General features: G+C 38.7%; 1 protein-coding gene across 4 annotated transcripts; it reads right to left on the reverse strand.

The window, feature by feature from the left end:
• Window positions 1–824: 824 nt before the first annotated feature.
• Axud1 (AXIN1 up-regulated 1) lies at window positions 825–20173 on the reverse strand. 4 transcript variants are annotated; one of them, XM_064356617.1, is made up of 4 exons: window positions 20013–20173; window positions 9637–9724; window positions 5881–5951; window positions 825–3181 (listed from the first exon to the last, which is right to left on the reverse strand). In XM_064356617.1, the coding sequence occupies exons 3-4, from the start codon at window positions 5923–5925 to the stop codon at window positions 977–979; spliced, it is 2250 nt and encodes a 749-aa protein (XP_064212687.1). In that variant the 5' UTR covers window positions 5926–5951; window positions 9637–9724; window positions 20013–20173; the 3' UTR covers window positions 825–976. The 4 variants fall into 4 exon arrangements, with proteins under 4 accessions (XP_064212687.1, XP_064212688.1, XP_008194370.2 ...); XM_064356618.1 differs by lacking the exons at window positions 9637–9724; window positions 20013–20173 and adding an exon at window positions 7295–7618; XM_008196148.3 differs by lacking the exons at window positions 9637–9724; window positions 20013–20173 and adding an exon at window positions 7268–7618.
• Between the last annotated feature and the right edge of the window lie 2986 nt (window positions 20174–23159).

The raw sequence follows: 23159 nt of genomic DNA on the forward strand, positions 1-23159 counted from the left end.
CGCAATGAATTTTTTCCGTGCCTCTCTTTGGTCGTGCTAATGTCGCAGCGAAAAAGCTTAACCTCAGGAATCGAGGTAACGCCTGAATCATCGTCGTAGCCTCTGCATGCTAACATTTATTATTATTTCTTCTCTTATTAATTCTTGACCTTTTGATTTTATCTTGGAGTGATAAATACTGCACAAGTTTAAATAAGAAAAGATTCATCGATTGAAATAAGCGGTAATGCAGAAACAGGAATATTTAAGTGAAAAACAGTGTAGGAGAATATGCTGGATTCTTTACAGTTAATTACGAAGTGACCCAGTGACCATTCGGTGGCAGCTGTATATGGACTCTGTAAAGCTTGAAACAAAAATGATTTCACTAGAAAAATGTTCATTGTTAGTCACCACGACACGATAATTTATTACGTAGAGAGTGTCGTCAAGACAGGCGAGAAAAGCAGGAAGGATTGCTCAAACGCGTTGTTTTTACACAGAAAAAATTGGGGAAATCAGGAAAAATACAAAACTAGCTACAAAAAAGCTAGAATAATTTTATATTGGCTGAAAACCACAATTTAAGCAAGAGTTTTGTTGGTTTAAAACGTTGGTAGAAAACGTGAAATCGTTTTATTCTGGCACCGAAAACGACGATTACTTTTTTAAAAAGGGGAAAACTTGTCACGGAAAAGCTTTATGCGACGATTAAATCATCGGTTTTGTGGAAATTAGATGATTGCTTGATCAAAAATACGCAGGATTACGTGTCGTACAAATATAAGGATGTGTTTTTTGGGGTTTAACAGTTGATGTGACTTGCCGGATTGAATAAAAAGAGCTTCTTCACAACATTTATTAAAACACTTTTTTCTCTAATATTCTTTCTACACTTTATATATAAATCTCATTTACATTTTATAATATAATAATAATAACAAAGTAATAATGTGGAACGTAATAATTTGAATTATTAATGTTATTATTGATTAGCTTAAGCAGAGGTCGTTTCTACCATCGACTTCTTAATAATCTCTCCGAAATTGTCGTCACAGTCGTCGGAATTGGTATTGCCATTGGTCGCGTTGTCGCACTTTTGGTCCCTCTCGGGATTATTACTGGCGGGAACATCAGACGGATTCAAACAGTTAAAATTGTTCGTGTCCTCGTATCCAGGATAATTGTACCGTCCGTGTAGTAAATCTGAGAAAGATTCGATTTTATTGTTGGCCCCGACTGGATTTAAGCTAGTGTATTGGTTCTCCTTGGCGTCGGCGGAAAAATTCTCGTTAGCGAACTGCTCGTAGCCGTTCGCATTTTGCTGGAAATTTCCTTCCAGGGGTTTCGCTCCAAACTCGGGGCTGTAAATTCCCCCTCCGTACGGATTGAAGACGGGGGAGAAGTCGGCGAAGTTGGACTGGTACGGCTGCGTGTATTGATTGGATGGCGGAGGGTAGGGGGAAGCACTGGCTGGGAAACCGACATCAGAAAACCGGGGGTCGGGGAAATGGAACCCTTGCGACGACGGCGGAAAGGGCTGGTGGGGGACGTGCTGCTGCTTGTTTCTTTCGGCCACGGGACCGTCCCGAGTGGCGTCGTCCCCGTACCAGTCTTCCCGGAACGTGTACAAGTCGAGGGAGTCCTCCCGGGCCGGCAGCTCGCCGAAGCCGGGGGGGTTATGGCCGGGGCCTTCCCCTGGGGCCCCGTAATGCAGGTTGGTGAAGCTGCCGTCGTGGACGCAGCTCTCCACGTCTCCGCCGTCCCGCAACTTGTACTTGGCGCCGTTTTTTGATTGAGCGTCCGGTTTCGGGTAGTCTACGTTCAGCCTTTCGTTTTCCATCCAATTGGTGTCCTTCTTCTCCGCTTTGATTTCCTCCTCCTTCTCTTGCTTTTTCTCGAGCTCGAGGCGCATGAGGGTGTGGATGAAGTGCGTGCGGACTCTGACCGGGTTGAATTCGATTCGGCCGCTGGAATTTCCGCAGCTATCTCGAGAACAGCCACAAGGAAAGTTTAAACGGTCAACTTGGCATTTGATGCCAGCCTGACTGCACGAACAAGTATCTGGATCACAGTATCCTTTACAGCCACAACCACAGAATTCTCGCGAAGTCCTAATATCACGGCACTCGTCTTTTTCCAGAGAGTCTATTTTTCGAACACCAGATGCCCGCAAAAGGGCCCGTCTTTGTCTGATAGACACGGGTTGCAGAAAGTAATAATTGTCCAAATCCATTTCCGACTCGGATGCATCACTAGGTTCCTCCTCGCTGTCACTCTCATCACTCGAAGACGCCCCTCCGTTACCCCCAGTCGAATGTCTCTCAGATCTTAGCTGCTGTAGAAGTTGTCGATGTATTCTGCGTTGTTCGTTGGCGTGCTCCCCTATCGTAAATTTCCGTACGTACGAATGCTGGGCACCCATACCCAAAGTGGAGCCTCCTTGCGAAGGAATACAAGTGAAACCTTGCGCTCGAGGAAAATAAAACACGGTCACACTATCGAACGAAATTCCCCGTTTTTTCTTACATTTCGGCTGCCCATCCTCCTCCGCCATCAACTTACGCTTGAGACTACTCTTCTTCGGCTGGGCACTGTCCAAAATATCGCGAATCTCCTCGATAGTGTTGCTACTTTGCTTGCCGTCATCGTCCTTCGACGTGGAGGGCAAAGTAAAGTCTTGCTCTTTCTGGTTGAAGTCTTCGAAATTATTAGCAGAACTTTGCGTTCCGTTAAGTCTGTCTAAGAACGAGGTCTCGCTGTCGCTCTCGCCTAAATTAGCAGCCGTGGCCATGGCTTCAGGCCGTTCTTCGTTCAGCTCTGAGCCTAGGCCCGAGTCGGATCCATCGGACCGATCGTGGGGTTCTTCCGTCAGTTCCTCAGTCGGGGGCAGACTCTCCGTCGCGGAGTCTTCGCCGTCGTTAGCAGTCAACAGTTCCGTCTCGATTGCTTCGTTTGATTGTGGCTCCGTGAAATCATCTTTGCAATTTGTACTCGAAGGCGTTGTTTCAACAAAAATTTTAACAGGTTCAACAATGTTCGAAATTTCTTCGCTTAACAAACTAACGGGGTTCGGGCTCGTCCCAGCATCGTCAGGCTTGGGCAGCGACTCGCTAGAGCCCATTCTCTCCGAATCTTCCTGGGTTGGCTCAACGGTATCACTTTCTTTCGCATCCGCTGTTTCCACAGTAGACATACTTAACTGGAAAGAAAAAATTCGTTAGCCCCAGCGATTTTTGGACAGTCGGTGGCTACGCCGACCGCAGCACTGACCTTAAACTTAACAATTTATTGTTCTACGCGAGCGACATAATGAATTTTTTGTCAGAAGCGAATTTAGAATTGTTTTTTAACACAGCAAACGAGCACACAATTACGTGCACTGATCGTGAAATCATTAACATGCTGATCCCGCACAAGGTCAAAAAATGAGAGTAAAGAGGGATTCCGATCCAAGTGCTCCCGATCTAGCCAAAATGGGCCGCAAACAGGTTCCTGACGCAAAATTTGTTGCTAGTGGCTTTCAAGGTTACAATGGGAAATACACGGGATTAGAATTATGTCAGACGCTTATTTTGACGTTAGAATTCTACCTTGCTGCTGCTAGATTTATATAAGTTTGATCAAAATTGAAAACTTTCACCACCAATGCACTAGAAACTCGCGACTACACAACCAAAAATTTTTAATTTGGTGGTGGACGGTGAGTGATACATATCCTAGATCTCGTAATTCCCGTTTTAATTCTTACTCATCGGCAGGAATTTACATAAATCGGGTTAATTTTATACCATTGAGGAGACTTTCAAAAATAGGAAAATAATTCAATGTTAATGACTGAGTGCTCAGTTTGTAATTATTAGATCAACAGTCCGACTCTCAAGAACGGTTCCCTTCACCAGGAGCTGGATATACAGCAAACAGAAATGTTTTACTGCCATGATAAAATACAACTCCTTATGCGTCTAACGACAATCAAGGAAAACAACAATGTTATTGTTTATCTGGAATGATAAACACCATTTTGTGGATATGCAACCCAGCGCTCTAAATGTTTATCGCAGTCAAGTCGAGAAACCAATTCTCGACTATTCAATAATTTATCGAAAAGGCAGGTACATGTGGAAGTTCATCGTCACCAAATTGCTTAATCGTGAAGTGACCTTGCTTGGAGATTTTTAAATTTCGATTATTTGTAAGAGTTTAAAAATAATTTTGCGCGAAAGTCAAATTGCTGAGACTGCTTGGCTATGGCTCACCTTGACTTCTTTTTGCACAAATTGTTAAAAATTGACGCAACCTAGCTGTACCTATCTATGTGGGTACAGTTATTAATCTATTTTGTAATCAGCTGTGAGACACTATAATTTCATGCATTGCTTCAGGTCGCTAAACTCTCCTACCAGATGAATACGCCGAGGAAAAATGTTCGTAGTTATTTCTCATCACATAGGTAATGTTAGGGTGACTCGTAGCCGGTTTTAATAAGGCGTTTTGTCGAGATGTTCTTGCTCTGTACAAAGCTTACCCACGCTGTCTTGCGCAAAATACTAATGGCCGAGCGCAGTCCCAATATGGCACAGGACGAAGCGGAAATGGTCTGCATTGCCATACCGGGCCCATTGTCCTGACTTTTGCATCAATTAGAGATTATCAAATTTCCTTATCGCGCGCTGCAGATAAGATAATGAATTTTATTGGACAAGTAAACACTGATTTAGGGCCCGGAGGTGAAACCCGGTGTTAGAGGTCCTGCACCAATTAACTTTCGCACGAGAAAACGTAAATCTGAGACTTCAGACGGCGTTAATTCGCTGTTTACGAACAAATGGCCGTTCTATTTAACACCATCGTGTCGGAACAATTTTATGCAGATTAGAGGCACTAAAGACCAACAGCCTGTGATTAAATGAACCTCGAATTTTGGCTACGAGTCCGGTATTTGTTTGTCACTAGAAGTATTCTCGTCCTGGTGAAGTTTTGACGCGGGAAAGGTGCGCTTTAAAAATTTAAACTTTAAATGATAAAGTGAGGAAATTACGTTTTATCGCCGGATCAATACTTGTAAACCGAACTCTGCTCATTGATTTTATATCAAAGTGTGATTTTGGCATCCAACCGACCGCTATTTATAACGTCCAGCACTAATCAGGAGCCGTCACTGCAATGCTTCTACATTAAAAGTAATAAATTACAAAAACGGAAACTATGCAGTGACCCAGCAAGGCGCTCATTTTCAAATGAGCAATCGCTCTTCTAACGTTCAATTTTAGAGAAAGTACGTTTATTCTGCAATTATTATTAAAGCAAGGTACCTGCCCACTGTCCCATTATACCGACTTGTACTTATAAATTCAATTCCGGAAGCGTTATATTGATCTTCCTAATCTTTAGTAATGACGTCAGTGGCTCATGTAGCACGACAACCTGAATTTAAAATAAACAATGAATGGTAATCCTTTTCGTGAATTTATAATCTCTCATGGGTCGATGAAGGAACACTTCAATAAACCTCAACTCTTTTCCTGCTAGCAGACTCTAATTAACACTGAATACGTTTCTCGCCAAATCCTGGAATTCCATTACTGCAAGAATTCAAACGGCTGCTTTAAAAATAACTTTTTGCACTTATTATCAGCGTTACGAGATTTGTGCCGCTTGATTTATTAATAACCCAAGTTCAGAAAGTTCACAAGATTGGATAGTGTTAAGTCGCTTGATAACGCTGTTTTCAACAGTCAGGTGTTCGATATTTGCTTCTGGATAAGTGGAGCGGCAAAATAACTTCATAATTAAACTCGCGATTTGCAGAAAAATATAGAAATGATAAGTTTATTAAACGTAACGTCACAATTAAAATGGGAATTTTGCAATCTGTAAAAGCAAACTTTCCATACTTACTTGTGGGCACTCGGAACATTGGCTCAATTTATCTTTCCCATCCATATAAGACTGTGGCTTGGTAGCAGTGTCTGTAATGAATAAACAATTCGGTTAATTATAAATCAATAATTTTAAACTAATTACACGTTACGTAATTAAATTAGTTATGCCGACTTGGAATAGCTTAAACTTTACAAATCTCACGTTTACAACCCCTTGAAATTTACATAAGATAACTTGGCATGTTTGCGGCTTTCTCCGCGAGTTACGAGTTTATTTCGGACAGTTTAAGAACCATTGAAATATTGGTGAACTGATTTTTGTTTCATTTTCCTGAGAAATTAATTACTGTTTAAATAAGTGACCTGCACAGTCACTACGCTGGTTTCTAGTTTCTCATATTTCTCTTTTTATGTCCACAGGAATCCGATCAAAAGCTGAGATTAGACCAACAAAACAAGTTTTCCAATTGTGTGAAAATTCGTGTTTCATTCAATAAATAATCTCATATCGTACCTCTTTATTTGACATTCAAATGCAGCTTAGTTTACATAAACGTTATCTCTAGGTGGTTCACGTGACTCAAATGCTACCTCTTTCAGGATTTTGATTGGAACGATTCTACATTTCCTCGTTCAGTAAATAAACACTGTGACTAAACTCTGCGTAAATATAGAACTGACACTTTTAAAATTTTGTTTTAAAAAGTTCATATTTTTGTGACTTGAAGAAAGTGGAAGCCTATTAATAATGCAAAAATCTAGTGCCGGAGGCAAGAGAGTAACTTTCGTTCTTGTTATGTGATTTGTTTGTTTATGATCGCGCGTTATTACGAACTGTTATTCGACATTGCCGGATTAAGCTCAGGAGGATCGCAACATCCTCTTGTGACGTTTCGCGCTGAAAGATTACTAAATTGTTATCGGTGGCTGATAAGCGTCAGAATTAATTCGAATATTTCGGGGAACGAATAAATGGGCCTAAGCCGAGCTTTCGAAAGCGAAGCAGTAAAAAGCGAGTGTATCACGAGACGGGGACATCCTGACATGGAAAAAGCATTGGAGCGTGTTAAAGTTAATTAAAAAAGTTTTCTCATAAATAAAGCGAAAATAACAGTAATCGTCGACACGTGAATCTATTGCAACTTCCTCATTTTCAATTTGCAAATTTTATGAATTTACTCGAACGTTTGATAAAATAAAAATGACGAGTTAGTGTTGTTTATGATAATCAAGTTGTTTGCGCTCTAGCACCGCGGATATAAGGCTGATATTCGTCCGGCGAGAGAATGGTACACTACCTACTTTCAACTTGAACTAAAAAATAAAAGAGAGTTGCTAAAGTTACTGCAATGTAACAATAAATGGTTACACCATCGGCTCGAAAAAAGCGATTTTGGACGCACCTGCCCTTAGAAAAGGGGAATAGTCACCTGCAGTTAACTGAAACGGTTTTCGCTGCTCGGACCTCTTGTTGCATCCCACAAGTAACGCTGAGGCCGATATTGCGGTTTCACAAACACATGGGTCACCCACAATTTTTCGAAAAACAACTATTTTTAGTCAGGCGGGTTCTGGCGGAGCTTTTACGGGCACTGCTGCGAGCTTTTTCCGGGCGTAAAAGCTCCAACGACTTTCTCCCACTTTTTCCAAATTTTTATTCAACCACGAAATAAAAATTTTATTTTATCTGATAATTTGTGGTTCATTGTACCGAGTTTTGTACAACTGCGAGCAGCAATTTATGCTTGTAAACTAACAGCGAGTGTACGTATTTTGGAACGCATGCGCTGCTGGTAAACTTGAGCATATGACGTATCGTATACTATAGGTCGGCAAGGAATTTCGTCTGTAAAGATGTGTTTGGGGCTAGAACAGAGCCCAAAGACTTACAAGTCCCCCATTTTCCGGTCCAGGGTGTCCGGAACTTCAATTCCGAGGCGGAATCGAAAGTTTTGGTGGAAAATTACGTGCGAGCGTTGATTGTGCTATTGCGTTCAAAAACAGTAAACAGATTCATTTGGTTGGTGCTATAAATACACCGCAACGTAACGCTTCCACGCACCCATCTCTAAAGCCACTAACATCTCCCCTTCACAACAGTCTTACAGCAACAGGAAAAAGACCCAACGTTTTACAAAACAATTTCAAAAGTCGGACCTGTTTCGATCGCGAATCCTCACTTAATTGTTACTAAGGCGATGATCCCTATAGTCAAGGTCGAAAGTCCTTGGGCTTATCCCTATTCGCCCCAATTACCAAATCCCGACCGGAAGAGTCCTTAATCTCCCCCGAATATTGTGGCACCAGGTGCTCTAATACAATTTCGCGAAACTTCAGAATTCGCAATCGAATTCCTTCAGGGGGAGATACAATGGAAGTTCATTACGGCATGTTTCCACATTACGCAAAATTCGATTGACCTTAAATTATTTTTACTAGACTTTGTGGCTAGTCCCGTGACCTTTTAGCCTTTGATGGAAATGCAGTGTCGCCAGGTTTAGCTAATTTCACTTTTTAACTGCATTGTGCCCTGTGAGACACGGGTTATTTAAGTTTGGTTCATCCGTTTGCGTAAAAAAAATCACAAGCCTTGAGCTACTGATAGATAACATGGTGTAGGAAAGGAGCTTCCGGATAATTATTCTGAGGAAAAATCAGTTTACGCCTTTACCAGAAATTAATAGAAATGATTTTTGTTTTTGAATAAATTTCGTTGAAAGGGTGTTGAAATTTTTGCTCGAATTTTTTGCAACGTGACATAAACGCCACAACGTTGCAATTTAGTATGCAAGCTTGGTGATATTACAAACTCTGATATTGCCTGTGGCAAATAGTGATTGCCATCGGTAATGACGTGTCAGTTGATCGCAATTTTAAAGTTGACAAAAATGGGAGAGAATTTTATGCAGACACCAGCCATTCACCGCGCGAATATTTTATCACAAAATAAAACCGTCAAAGGGCTGAATAATTGCCACGAAAGCTACATAATTTCTGTGTAAAAAGACGGTCAAATAATCAACAATATATGACTGTAATGCCCACATTTTATTAATTAAAAAAAAATTTATTCGAACTCGCTGAAAATATGTTTCTAAAAAATATAAACTCCGATTTTTTACAACAGTCTGTTTTACATGCTTGTAAGTACATAATCCGATAAGAACTTGACCAAAAATGATGAAAAAGTCAATTTTTTGCAGTTTGTTCACCCCTAAAAGAGGCACCATTAATTAAAAACTTCCTCTTATCCCACCAAATACAAAGCTTCACAAAAATAAAATCGACATCAAACGATCACTAAATAGTTTTAGTGGATTTTCAAGCATCGTGTAGTAGATTCAAAATAAATCCCGTAATCAGCTTCTCTAATTAATTTAACAGTAGAGCTTTCCTCTTTTAGTGGGAAAGTAGCTTTCAACACATTTCAAAAAGCCGCCACATGGACACGAGCTTTAAAAATAAATAAATGAAGTAAAAGAAAAGATAAAACAGCATTAGCGTTTATTCGATTAATTTTTTAACAGGTTTAAACATCGTACGTTATGGAAAATTTATTTCAACAACAGACAAAGATAACTAAAACAGTCGTAAAAACTGTTTGAGCAAGTGGTTGTAATCGGTCTTTATTTGATAAAATTGATAGAATAATGACGTATAACTTGTTAATTATTTTAGGTCTTTTCTTGTTTACTGTGTACATGCGTCACTTCGTGTGACGTCGGTGATAAAAATTTCAGCCTGTGAAGAACCAAAAAACTGTAGTAATTACCTATATTTCTGAAACAAGTCCTGGTCGTCCAAATCCTGCAAATGTCTTCATTGCATCATGAATAGTCGGTCTGGGATTCGTGGCAAATCTGGCACAAAGAGAAACGACAAATTAATGTTAATTGTGCAAAAACAAATTAATTTTATGTTTACGATAGTGCTAACAGTGTGTATTTGGAATAGCAGGAGAGCAGGAAGAGCAACAGTTACTCGAGTGTCCTTCATTTTCGCCGTAACTATACCGTTTTCAGCAGGAAAGTTGAAAAAATGATTTAACGGTTCTTGCAATTTGCAAAACTAGAGTAACGTTGCACTTGATTCAGTTTCCCTCATTCTGTTTTGTGATCTAATTTTTAAACCTGAGGTGACCAGAGCCGGCGTCAGCAATTTTGGCTCACCCTCGTTGTTTATTTTTACACATTCCTGTAAGCACAGAAGGCGAAAATAAACAGTTCAAATTCTGAGTGTGTTCGGTTTCTGGGATTATCGCTAAAGCAAATGTTTTTCGAAAATGTCGCTCCGCATGACCTTGTAATCCATCTCGAATTCCAACGAGCTTTAGGTGCGACTCGAAGCTCAAAAACCCTTTGCATAAGTCATAAGTTGAGTGACTTTGATTGGGCATTTGTTTGTGATGTTACGGGTTGAATAATACACTCGACCCGAACTCCTGAAGGTACAGACTGAAAGAGTTTCAGGCGGAGTCAGCTTTGTGAACTTTCCTTAATTTCACTGCTAAATTCTTAATCAAGTTTAATAAAACCCCCGCGCGCATTTTGGGGGAAAAAACGAGCGACGTTTAGCATTTTTGCACACAACAAAACGGCACAAAAACTGCGCTTCCTACTCTGATCCGCAATCATTTATTAATGGATGAGAGAGGCAAAAAAAGCAAGATTATTTCGCTTTGAAGGAACAGGTCCGTAAAGGAGAATCGATGAATAGCGGTGCAGCCATCTCTCGGTTAAAAATGTAAGAACCGAGCTTCCTGCTGAATTATTTCCAGCAGGTAGTTTACTGCACTGAACACTAGTTTTAATGAGTGGAAGAGTTTTTTTCTTCACTCTCTACGCGATTATTTGTCTGCTAGATCGAGGGACTGGGGAATTTTACGACGTGCAATTAATTGGAATAGGGCGATATTGCCTTCTCCTGCAAACACTTACTACTAAATTAAACCAGTTCATGAAGATTCAAGCCCGATTGCTAAACTTTTATCCATTTTTTTGTTGGTATTTGCCAAAAGAACGGAGCACAAAGCCTGGAGCGAAATTGCTGTCTCCAGTCGTTTGAACTCGGTTGATGAAATTCCCACAAAGGAATTCCCAAAAACTTTCGCGATTTTGCGCTTAAATTACGATTTTAATTAGTGGAGCCGCTATTAATTACTAAATAGCTACTCGCGTCTAAGTGCATCTGACAGAAATAATCCGCGTCGGGAAGAATTTCCATCGACTAAAAATAGAGAAAAGCACGTGGGTGTTGGTTGGGAGAAACGCCACCAGAGGCGCAGTTTCGGCGTCGCGACGCCGTTGGTGGAGCCGTCGTGACGTCACACGTTGCCACGACAACAAGGACTATTGGCGACCGGCGCCAGCTCACTGATTCTGTTTTGAACTGGCAGTTTTTTTGCTTATAATTTAGTTCTGGCACTTGCACGGAGCTTAATTATTCATGTGCTCTGTGTAATTGCAGCTCGGGCTGGTCTTCTGGCTTTGGGGATTTACTTCTGATGGCTTTTGCTTGTTCTATTTGCCTTCTTTAAGATCACGCAATCATAACTGGGGTGGGAGGAAACAGGTGTTTCTAGTTTAGCACTGTTATTTGTTCAGAAAGGGTTAATTAGTTTCTTAGCTGGAAAATTGGGGTTTTCACTAATGATCGGTTTTAATTTGTGGATCGTTAAATATGAATGGAAGGGGAGACGAATTAATAAAGTTGGAAAAGTTTTTACGGACAAAATTTCAATTTTTATCAAGGCCATGCCGGGGTTCACGAAATATGCACGCAAATAAGGTCGTTGCTGTGTTCCGATTTTTTATTAGCCTCCATAAAAGGGGATTTCCGGGATAATACCTGATGATGGCTTCATGAATACAGATAAAATCCGAAAGACGATGCAAAACATTCTTTTTTTATTTGGGAATGTAACTGCGCTCTAAACAATAATCGAGTGCACTTTTAGGAGATGAAGTTGCTGAAGTACCGAAAAGAAGAATGCAGGAAAATCTTGATTTCAGGCGTAAAAAACCAAAAAACGCTCTTTAAGCGCCTTTTTTTCCTTTTTAAATATTTCGTAATGAAACACGAGACTTCATTGTCAGATTCTCGCTAGCTTACGGCATTTTTGCATTTTTTATTTAGGACCAAAGTTTTTTATTAATTATTTGGACCAACCATTGCTCCACTTGTTCGTATTTTACCTCGCTAGCAGCAATTCAATAAATTTTCTTTTATTATTGCAAATAATTTAATTTTAAAAAGGCGTAAGATTCAACGTTAATAGCGCGTAATTTTTACTTTTTATTGCATTGATTAGCAGCATATGAATGTGACGATCTTAACATTTTTTAATTACACTATACGTTTGCACGAATTTATGCTGGCGTCTCGTATAAAGAGATTCAATTATGCAAATGACAAATAAAAAATAAGTATCTCATTCTACGTTGCGTTCGGAAATCTGGAAGATTCAGTGTGATCGAGGGTTTCGATAAACTCTTCGGTTAACTCGGCTAGATGGTGAATTATTTATTAATATGTCCAGAGCCCGTCAGCTATAATATAGTTGCTTTATGAAATATGAAAGAAGCTGTCAAAGCTCAGACTGTAGTTACAACACTTTTTCCGTAAATATTTACTTGGGAATTTTTCATTTATGCTCACAATAAAAGAATCATAACTTTCACCACTAAAACGTCCCATTTAAAAGAAAACAAAAGCCGCGATTTACGCACATAACTTGTTGATTCTGAACTGGAGGGTTGTAACGGGGCTGTGACTCTGTTTACATTTTATAGCATCTCATTATTCCATTCATGAATAATTATTTGCAAGCGGGGCATTTTTTGGCCCAACTATTGATCTCACTCAAGACAAAGAACTACAAATGACTGATAGTTCTTCCTTGAGCTACTTTCATGTCAAGGCCGGCGCATAATTCGCCATGATCCACCCATCAACCCAACGTTCCTGATTTCAGTCATAAAAGTTTCAATTTTTCAGCGTCAGCGCTGAAATAAATCCACTGATTGAAAACTGGGTCTGAGTTGTGACTGATGCAGTCTCCTTTGTTATTTGATTCGGGTTATGGCTTTGGCACAACTTTGTTTAGGACACCTAATTTTGCTTATCGATCGATTTCCTTGATCTGGAGTCATTGATCTTCCGTACGTTTAAAATTTAAAACCCTTGTTTCACTCTGGAATTATTTATTACAATTATCTGCGATCAGTTGTTGGCTGTGCTAGCGTGAGTAGGAACTATTAGTAACGTCAGTAATCATCAAAGTGGACTTTTGATTTAGAAAAATAACTCATTTGAATTATCGCAGTGGTGATGGAGACATATCGATTTAATTTTTGTGGAATGATGCGTGGGCTATAAGTTAGGTGGACCCAAGCCCACGTTGTATCCAGGTAGTAGTTTTAGCCGTCGACAGGATTATAATTTAATTTACTTCAGCTCTTACGAGAATGAAATATTTGCATGACTTTTAGGAAAATTGGAAAGCCGGTGTAAAGTGGTTTCTCGCTTTTGATGTTACGAGCCACGAAAATATGGAAAATCGGTCTTGTTGCACACAGGAAGAAATACGTGATTAACTCATTACTCAAACTTTTAACAGTTGAGAAAAGTTTACAAATGTTTAGATCACCACTCATCATCCAATCGCACTTTTATTTCAATCTTTATTTGAATATAATATAATTAAAAAACAATAAATGGGCAAAAATCAGAGAATGTTGTAAAAAGTATGTTGCCATGGGTCGGCTATAAGATTTTGTCGTCTTCGCTGTGAACTTGAACTTGCAGCGGGAATAATAACGGGTCAGTATCATTTGAATTTATGGAGGAAATATCGAGTTTGAATGGACGTAGTTAGCAGTTTGAGGGTCATTTGCACGCAGTTAGATGTTTCGATTTTACTGACCTAGTGGGGTCTACAGGTGGTTATTAAGTCTCTGTAACCCCCAGCAGGACGTCTTGACTCGTAACACATCCGATTATCAAGCTGGGTTCCCCCGATCGGATAAGGGTAGATTTACGGTATCAGGAAAAGGAAAAAACAGGGCAATCCATCGTGGTGGAGTCAAAGGAGTAGCGTTAAAAGAATTTGGAACATTCCTGCGGAGTTGTTGACTTGGAGGGTTGTGTTGTCCGAGCAGGATTCCAATCGCTATTCCAGGGACGTATGGAATGTAATACTGTTGGGTAAACATGCCCTGTTTGGATGGGGTGCGTTCTGTGCCCATTACGGTGGAAGGGAAGCAGCTAAGTTTATAGATATTAGTAAACCGCCCCCACCAGTTCATATTGTTGAATCTATTGACGCCGGCGTTCGGTAACCTCCGGCCAAAGCCGGTTCTTTCCGCCTCAGGAATTATTGATCCCGGTATATAATATTATCCCTAAAAACCCTTTTGAAATGGAGATTTCGGGGTGAGAGCTCCCGCTCTATGGTTTGGAAGGTGGGGGAAATAATCGAGTGTAGACAGAAACAAAACAAAATGAGAAAATATACGGTACAAGTTTCCAAGTACGCTCCTGCACAAAGCAGCAGGACCGAACGGGAGATACATGAACGAACTTTGATTAGACACAAGTTTCCACACTCAAATGGGCTTATGACACCTGATTGCTGGTTTTCCCCCTATTCGCGACCAAATCCTGCTACAAAGTCACGGAAATCGCGCTTAACGCGATCAAGCGAGTTTTGCATTACTCAACAAGTGGAAGCGATGCTGAGAAAATATACAATAAACGCAACACAATAAAACATACACTTAACTATCAACTGGTGGTTGGTTAAAAAAGAGGCGGTTTGCACAAACCGACCTGATAAATTCTTTACGTATTGCCATACGTAATAAAACGAATATTAGAACACTGCGGTTAGCGAAATGTAATTTTATGGCCGATTTGATGGGCCTAAGGAAATATTTATTCGGCCCAAGCGTTTTTCATTAAGATAAGGGTCCGCATTAAGCGTTTTATCATATATTTCCAATTATGGCTTAACAACACCTTACTTCAAAATACAATACAATAATTTGTCTGTTTCTAAACCGGGTCCGTAACAGTTTGATGGTTAAGCCACATCCAGTAATAAAAACACATTATCTCTTCCTTTTAACTGGTACAGACGGCACACATTCCAGATGAACTTAATACAGAATTCATGTAATACTTCCGCTTGGTAGCATGATTCTGCATACTTTAATTATAATTAAGCAGCCAAGAAATGGTATTACATCGTCATATAAATAGTAATGACCCTTTAAACAGCGATAATTAATTTTTTGATTAAAGTCATAAAGTTATGATGTGTTCATGTAGTGGCTTTTAATATTCCATTTGCCCCTCAGGTACCTGATTTTCTGTTTTTGTTGCGCTTGATGCAGAAAAGATTAATTATCAAAGCTAATTTATCGCACAGTGCAAGGCTACAACATTTAAGATAATTGTCATAACTATTAAAAGCTGAGACTGCATTAGGTAGAATGATATCATCTGTTCAAATACGAATTGCGAAGATTTTCAGGATGTGGTTGGATTATAAATAATTGTAACTTTTATTACGTCTGTTATTGAAAATGTTTTATTTGGAGCATCTGAGCGCGAAATAATCCTAAAGTTATTTGGGTAGGTTACGTACGTGTTTAATAATAAAACAACTTCAAGTTCTTTCAAGTCCGATCGTTCCTTTCAATCTATTTATCCGCTCAACGTTTAGAAAGAATTGATTTCACCCGTCCAGCTCGCAGTTTAGAAAAAGTTTGTTTTCGTCCTCCAATACTCTATTTTTGAAAAATGCCTTTCCCCAATTTATTTCATGTGTGACCTGAATGAACCTGATCATAATCAAATCCTCTCTAAATTGTTTTTAGACCGTGACATGGAGTGTTGTCAGTGTTCTAGACATATCGGAATTTCGGCTGAGTATTGGTAAAAGTTTTAAAATCTGCTGTCAAACTGTTATTTGCAGAATGGAGAACTTTTAGCAAAAATTCAGTGGATATCAAAACAATGCTCAAACGTCTAACACTGGTCGAGGCTGAAATGAAAGGATAGGAAGCGTCGTTACCTAAACGACGCCCTGTCTGTTGTCTCCCCATCCAAAAAGATTTTGTTCTTTTCAGTCTCTGCGCGATATTTGTGCAAACTGCCAATCCAATCAAAAATAAAAGGGTTCGATCCCACAGTTTTTACTTTTTTAACTCAATCCATCATCGCGAAAAACAGTTTTTCCTGAATATTTTCCAACACAGTAAAGGAACCAATGGTTTTGGCAATTTTTCAGTTTTCGTGTTTCCGCTTCTAGGTCAAGGTGTGTGTTAAAAAGGTGACTGCACCCCGAAAGTCAATAGTCATGATCCCTTCCTATTTTTCTAATGAATTTACGAAATATTCTTGGTTTTAATTAAAAATGATTAATCTAGGTATAGTTCTAATTAGTGTGCGAAAAGAAGAGAAAAAGCGTCACGGTGAACATCTGCGAGTGACATCAGGGGTATAAAAACCATTCGCAGGGCTGTGAAAAATGGGGGAAAGGGTGTCCAAAAATTTTACCTTGCGTACGTATTAATGGCCGATATTAATGACATTTTTGGCGCCAATAAACAATCTCATTTTGGTACAAATATGAAAGTAAATTAAGGTAAAGGCGGTGAAATAGCTCGCGGCGAAATGAAATTGTATAATAATCAGGTCAGGGCGAAACAAAATGCGAAAAAATTCGCGCATCGTCGAAGAAAGGCGGCTTTGGCCGACTGCCTTCGGCTGGTCATGGCGCCGTTGTACAACGACGCTAGCGTCTGTGCAGCGACGTCGTAGCCATGACAACCGTACCAGATTGTCATGGCAACCAACTGAACACATTGATTTCACGTATAGACGGAATATATTGCAGCCATATTCCGCGCGAAGCCGGGGTGGGGGTTGGTAATATTGTTAAGTGTCCCATATATTATGGAATCATTGTTGCGCCCCACATTTAAATTTAGTATTTCGCCAACACGGCTGATCACTTAACCTTCTCTGTGTGCACGGATGCATATTTGCTATATTTCACGATTTTTCGGTCTGTTTTGCGTCGCATGGCATGGGTTCACGCGGGTGAATTGCTAAAAAGTTGGGGATTTATTGCCTCCTTCGCGGGATTTATCGCTTGTCGTTTTGTCTTTGGTTTAGCCCTTAAGTGGTGGGAAGAATAATGACGGACGATGCGAGCCCCAAATCAATTATTAACACGGAACAAATGGGGGCGACAAATACCAACGAAATTATTATGAAGCCGAATCCCAAAAACTTTTTCAATTTGCAAAAAGCGATAGTAACGAAATCAGAGAAGTTAAAAAGAAAAAGCAAAAAGAAAAGGATGAGGTAATGGGAGACGTTTTTGGAAATTTTGGCGGAAAACTGTGGCAAACCTATTTATTATTTTTTTCGAAAAAATATATACAACACAACTTATTATGATTAACAAAAAAAGCCTTAAAAAGTTTCTAGATTTTGCTAAAAAAAATATCTAGGGAAAATGCCTATCTTTGTAATAATATTTCACATTGGAAGTTATTCACCTTTACAGAAAAACATTCAAAGTAATTAATTGAAGGTGTTGTCAGTGATACTAAAGTTTGAAGTTTGTTTCTTAATTACTGGTCCTTTTCTAAGAACATTTTACTACTTTAAAAAAGTTATATTCTCCAGTTGTTTTATTACTTCACACCCATCCATCTATTCAAATTTTTTTGTGGAGTCTCGAGCAGAACAATGCAACCGTCCATTATAAATATGTATAAAGAACGATTTCAGTCGGTTCAACTTTATTTCGCATAAAAGCTCGCTCACGTGGTAACATGTAGACAAATGCAAATAGGATAAATGGAAGAATCCCCTTTTTCAAAAGGTTCCTGAGTTATTGGTATTTATTTTTCATTAAACAAACAACATTTTGAAAAAATCAAAGACTTGGATCAAATTTGAAATGGTTTTCTTGATGTCTAGTGATAATACGTACCGGTGAAGAAGGAAAAACTGGAAAATGTTCCATCAAATCGAAATAGTCGGATATAGTTTTTAACCGACGTAACTTAAGACCAATAGTTTTTCAGTTATTTATTTTCAAGACTATGTAAACTTCTCCCCTCAGTATTAAATATAATTAACAGTTAATTTTTAGTTAATACTTGGCTGTGTGTTTCTAAGAGAGCTTTTGTCCTTAGGCTTCCATAACAGTGTTTATAATTTAGCTGGTAATACGACATTTTCAGCTGATTTCTCACAGCTTTAAAATAAAAATGCAATATTTATAAGACGCCACAGGTGTCACGAAAACTTGCAATTCATTCTTCAGTTGCAGTGTTTTATTAGTTATAAAAGGATTTTTCTCATAAATAATGTAAATACTTACAAAGTTTGTCTAGGTGTCTCGCAAATATTCTATTAAATAACTATTTACACACTAATGTGAACGTGAACAAGTTAATGTATTGTAAAAGGTGATAAATACAGCGAATGATTAGTAAAGATGAGTTATCTCTAAAATGTCAATAACCAAATACTTGTTGTAAATTTTAGCTGACACTTACGATGTTACCCTTTGGAGTCAATATGTAGTAAAGTTAGCAGCACCTCTTTGTCAAGTTTACAGCTACGGGTGCAAGATTTGTATTTGTATTAAAACAGGAATTAACGGCTGATAAAACTCGTGTTTTTTGAAGAGTGTAATTGGTATTTTCCCCGATCATCAACGTGACATTTTAACCCTTTGAGTTTTTAAGGACGATAATGTCAAAGAGCATATTTTCTCCGCGATTGTGTTAACTAGCAATAAAATATTAAAAAAAAAACAGTTCTGTATGAGGCGCTACTTGGTATTCAACGATCAACAAGCAGAAGATAAAATCACCTTTGATGGCTTAAAACACGAGACGATACTCTCAGAAAAGGTTCAAAAACTATAAATACGGTATTGATTGCTTGGGCCGTTCACGATATGATTTACACTCATGGGGATATGGAATACTTTACTTGGTACTTGAGAAAAGTCACGAAAGAATTTCGTAGTTTTAGAAATGGAAAAGTGCAACTTTCATAAAATAGAATTCAATTCAATTGAATGACGAGAAATTGTGATGTGGGCAAAATATAGCGTTTCTGTAATTATGTGTCAACAGCGATTGTAAATTTATGCTTAGCACGTAAGAAGCGAGGCTTGATAGATGACGGTTTGCGGTGGAGCGAGATATTTTTATGAGAATTGTTAATTCTTCTTTTCATGGTGCGTGATATGTTATTATTAATTTACGGATTAGCAAAACAAACAACCGATTTTCCAGTAGATTGAAGCGAAAACGTATTCCAATCTTGATAAAACGTAAAACTAAATTGACCTGGCCTGTAAGCTGGAAAGACAGTGGCGCGAAAGGGTCACAGGTCAAAGGTGGGAGTTGGAGGGAATTAATAGAGCGCGGAGTCGAGCGCTCGCATCTTTTTCGCAACCCCTTTATGTCACCATTTCTCAGCTGAACTTTTTCCACATCATTCCGAGCACATTTTTTAAACCGCACCGAATAAATATTGCACACTCAATCGCATGAAAGCTGCAGCTCTGTTTTTATCAAGTGGAGCTTTACCGAGGAAAGGTCAACGGATCTATTGCATATTTGATCACAATCCTCACTATCTTGGGACCCGCTGTCACGAATGGCATTTTGGCATGCATTTGAAAAAATATCGACCGTTGGTCCGTCTTGCGAGAAATTAATTTGCATTTTTACGTGTTTATCTGAGTTAATGTCATGCTCCTAATTAAATTTTCCAAAGTTTCAAAAAGCTTTTTACGACGGAACGCGGGAGGTTTACGATTAAATGTGGACAATTGGGCTTAATTTCCACAAGGGAGTTCGTGTGCAACGTGCGTATTTTAGGCAGAGTAACAATAAATTTGGAGCTTCCTCGAAGTTGGGTGATTTTTAGAGTATTAATAGCCGGTTTTGTAAAAATAAACTTAGGCTAAATATGAGTAAAGGAGCGGGAAGGTTGTTATTTTTAGCGCTTGAACTAGTCATTCTTTCGTGAAAAATGTGGAAAAAGTGATTTCAGGTGGGCTTTCGTCTTTCAGCTTGAGGATCAATAAAAAATTCCACCAACCTGTGTGAAGTATCGGCTGTCACGTTGGAGCGGTGGCGTTGATTGGGGGCGGCTGTCGACGTTGGAGGCGGCAAGACGACTGAAGTAAAGCCATCGGCGACATGGTACATATCTGATAGCGATTACCGATCCTGCAGAGGTTCGCGCATAAGCACTGGACACCTGCTTTCTAGTCGCTACACTTCGCCAAGACTTCGTCCTGAAACCCCTCGAACCAAGGATAATTTTCTGCTCCAGCACAAAGGAATCCGCGTCTTTTTACTTTTTCAGTCTGCGCAAACCGGCGATGTGTCTATGAAGCTGTCAACTTGAGTGAAAACTTGGGTCGATTTTATCGACCCTATTCCAGGTACCAATTGAAAATTTAGTTTTTGGGAAAATCAGGACAAAGAGCTTTGGAAGTCACAGCCAGAAAGCGGGTTACAATCTTATTACAACTTCCCGCGCTCCACATTTGCATTTATATTGTTCCATGTGTTCAATAATTATCGACGCTGATTTATGTGTGCTTGTTAGAGGTGTTCAAATTTTTACGTCTTTATTACGAGCCCGGCATTAACTCCAAATCGTTAAATATGTATTTGATTTATGTAAATTAGTTTAGAAACCAATAGGTCGCGATTACGACAATGGAATCCCATCCTTTACGCAAACAAGAAAAATTACACAATTTGCAGCTTGAAAATTTGATAAAACATTTTAAAACTGCTCCCAATGGTACAATTTTTATGAGAAATGCATTCGTATTGTTGTTTCGATTTTTGTTTATTTTTCCTGCACAAAAATTATTATTAAGGTTGAATTTATCCTGTTTTGCCAACGCTAGTTTTCAGGTTGTATTCAGTAATCAAATCACCGAAGCTGGTCACGCTACGAGAAAATTAATGGACATAAAGCGTCAAGAAATTTCAAACCAACTTCACATCATTTATTTTACATGGCGTAAGAACAAAGGTGGTTATGTAGACGTACGTAGGTGTAAATGTTTAGTTTTTTACTCTATTATCCCAAACACTTAATGGCGTGCTTTTGGACAGAAGCTTACAAATGTCCCGACAGTTTCAAAAGCTATAGACAATGGCGAATCTAAATTAATTTGTTTTCATTTTTTTATTTATTTTTAAATTTTACTAATTTTTGCTTTTGTTGGCAATCTTCTATTTTCTATTACTCTGATTATTTTTTAAAAATACATATATAATTAAAACAATCAGAAAAACCTATTTTGTTCTTACATTTTTCAAGATCCCTAGAGGCTTCTAAAGACATGGAAAAGTGCATAAAACTTTTCTAAAGTATTTTTTTTGAAGGTAAGTAAGTAAAATGACCATTATAACTTTAGGTAATTTTTTTTTAAATAATTTTAATGTGGGAAACTAGCGGAATAACCGTAGAATTCGCTGGAACAGACCGTTTTGTTCTAGGACTTTTAGTTTTGGAGTTACGTCGCGTAATAATTCACGTTTCCATAATTCGAATGACAGTGAATATTTGTTAACTTTCCGGCGGGGTTTTGTTTGTTTGCTGCGTATCGAAAATGCATGAGAGTTTTTTTCAAGGGAAAAGTGGCAAAGTTTCCAATAATTTCGCATAGAATTTTATTCCGTGATTTCCCACCGGGTGGGTCTATATCACGTTTGAAATTAATTATCGGTGTGACGATACTGTTACGCCGCAGTAAAATGTCACTAAATCTCGCCATAAATCCTGCTTCAATATTATTACCGCTTTATATGATCCATAAAGTCATGACCTTCCGCAATTCAAATCTTAGTAACTACGTGGAGCTGAGACGCTTCCTGGAGCAGGTGTTGCACATTTTCTCCGAAATTTTGTCCACCAAGCTGTAATTCTCTTCCGACACGGATGAAGCAATGTATTACACTTGAAATTAATCTAAAGCAACATGTGTTTGCAGGATAACACTGTGTAATTCTAGGAAATGGCGGCTGTGGAGCTACATGGACTAGATGGAACTTGCCCCACATGCTCATTAAAATTAGCACTAACGAAGCCAAAAAATGGAAAGTTAATGAAGAGGAGCTGTTCCTCGCTGCCTTCACAATCCATTTAAAAAGATTAGAGACACATTAATTTCCTGCGGAACTGTCGACCAGACGCTTTTCACAAATGGAATTTTTTCGCACATTCGGTTGAAACAATTTCCAACAATACGTACTGTCGAAAGTCGATTTAAACATTCAGGACGATGCAAATGCACTTTTTCGCCAAAAAAAGAGTCGTTTCTAGCGGCGAAATTGTATTATTGATTGATTGACGCTTGATGAAAGGGCTACTCCAACCACTTAGACCACTACAGGAGGATCCATTGTGTATTTTATTGTAGACCTGGAGTTTGGGAAGTGATCACTACTGATTTCGCGGAAGAATTATGGTCGCTGGGAAAAAAACTTTGATCGAGTTTGCTCCAAAATAGGTCACGAACACAAACAAATCCCCGAGTCGATCTTTACGAGAGTAATATAAAAAAGGTTTTTAAATAATTTAAGGTTGCGGAAGTTGTTTACTCGTGGAAAAATGCCAACGGTGGCCCAAAACTCAATAAATATCAGTTCTGGTCGGTGGGGAAGGTCTCTCCCAATTAAAATTTTGCCAAATTGCTTGAATTCTGTTGACTGCCGGCACATAACGTGTAACTGAATTAAGACAGTCGTGGGTTTCGCAAAGCTTCTATTCACTTTGTAATTTGATTCAAAGAAAATCGACAATGAAATTATCGAGTGATCATATTGCCCTGGAATTTCGACGGTTCGGAGTCGTATTTCCACACATCAAATTAGGAGGAGATGGTTTTACATTTAATTTGTGCCGTTTTCCTTATTAACATTAAATTTGTAACTACACGTTGAAAACTTAAATTTTGTTAGCACAATTGTAGTAAAAAATTAAGTGTTTACAGGAAACGCTGAATTCTGTGTAATCATTAGTTCTTGAGATACAGTAAAAATAAATACTTTTAGCAGACTCACCCACTTTTTGCTCATATTTACTGATCAAATAATAATTAAATAATTTTTCGTCAGCTGGTGGCCTTTCGCTTACCTACTAATTTAAAGTTTTATGTTTAATCTTATTTAAATTAGTAAATTACGGGTTTGTATTCCACGAACCATGAGTTAAGAAAAT

The sequence above is a fragment of the Tribolium castaneum genome, chromosome 5, assembly GCF_031307605.1.
Source record: "Tribolium castaneum strain GA2 chromosome 5, icTriCast1.1, whole genome shotgun sequence".
Taxonomy (NCBI): domain Eukaryota; kingdom Metazoa; phylum Arthropoda; class Insecta; order Coleoptera; family Tenebrionidae; genus Tribolium; species Tribolium castaneum.

What these genes read in the sequence shown, in the direction of transcription:
- Axud1 (XM_064356617.1), bottom strand. Translation starts at nt 5,925, where the DNA reads ATGGATGGGAAAGATAAATTGAGCCAATGTTCCGAGTGCCCACAA. An exon ending in AATGTTCCGAGTGCCCACAA is followed by an intron (nt 3,182 to 5,880) that starts GTAAGTATGGAA and finishes TTTTCTTTCCAG; the next exon opens with TTAAGTATGTCTACTGTGGA.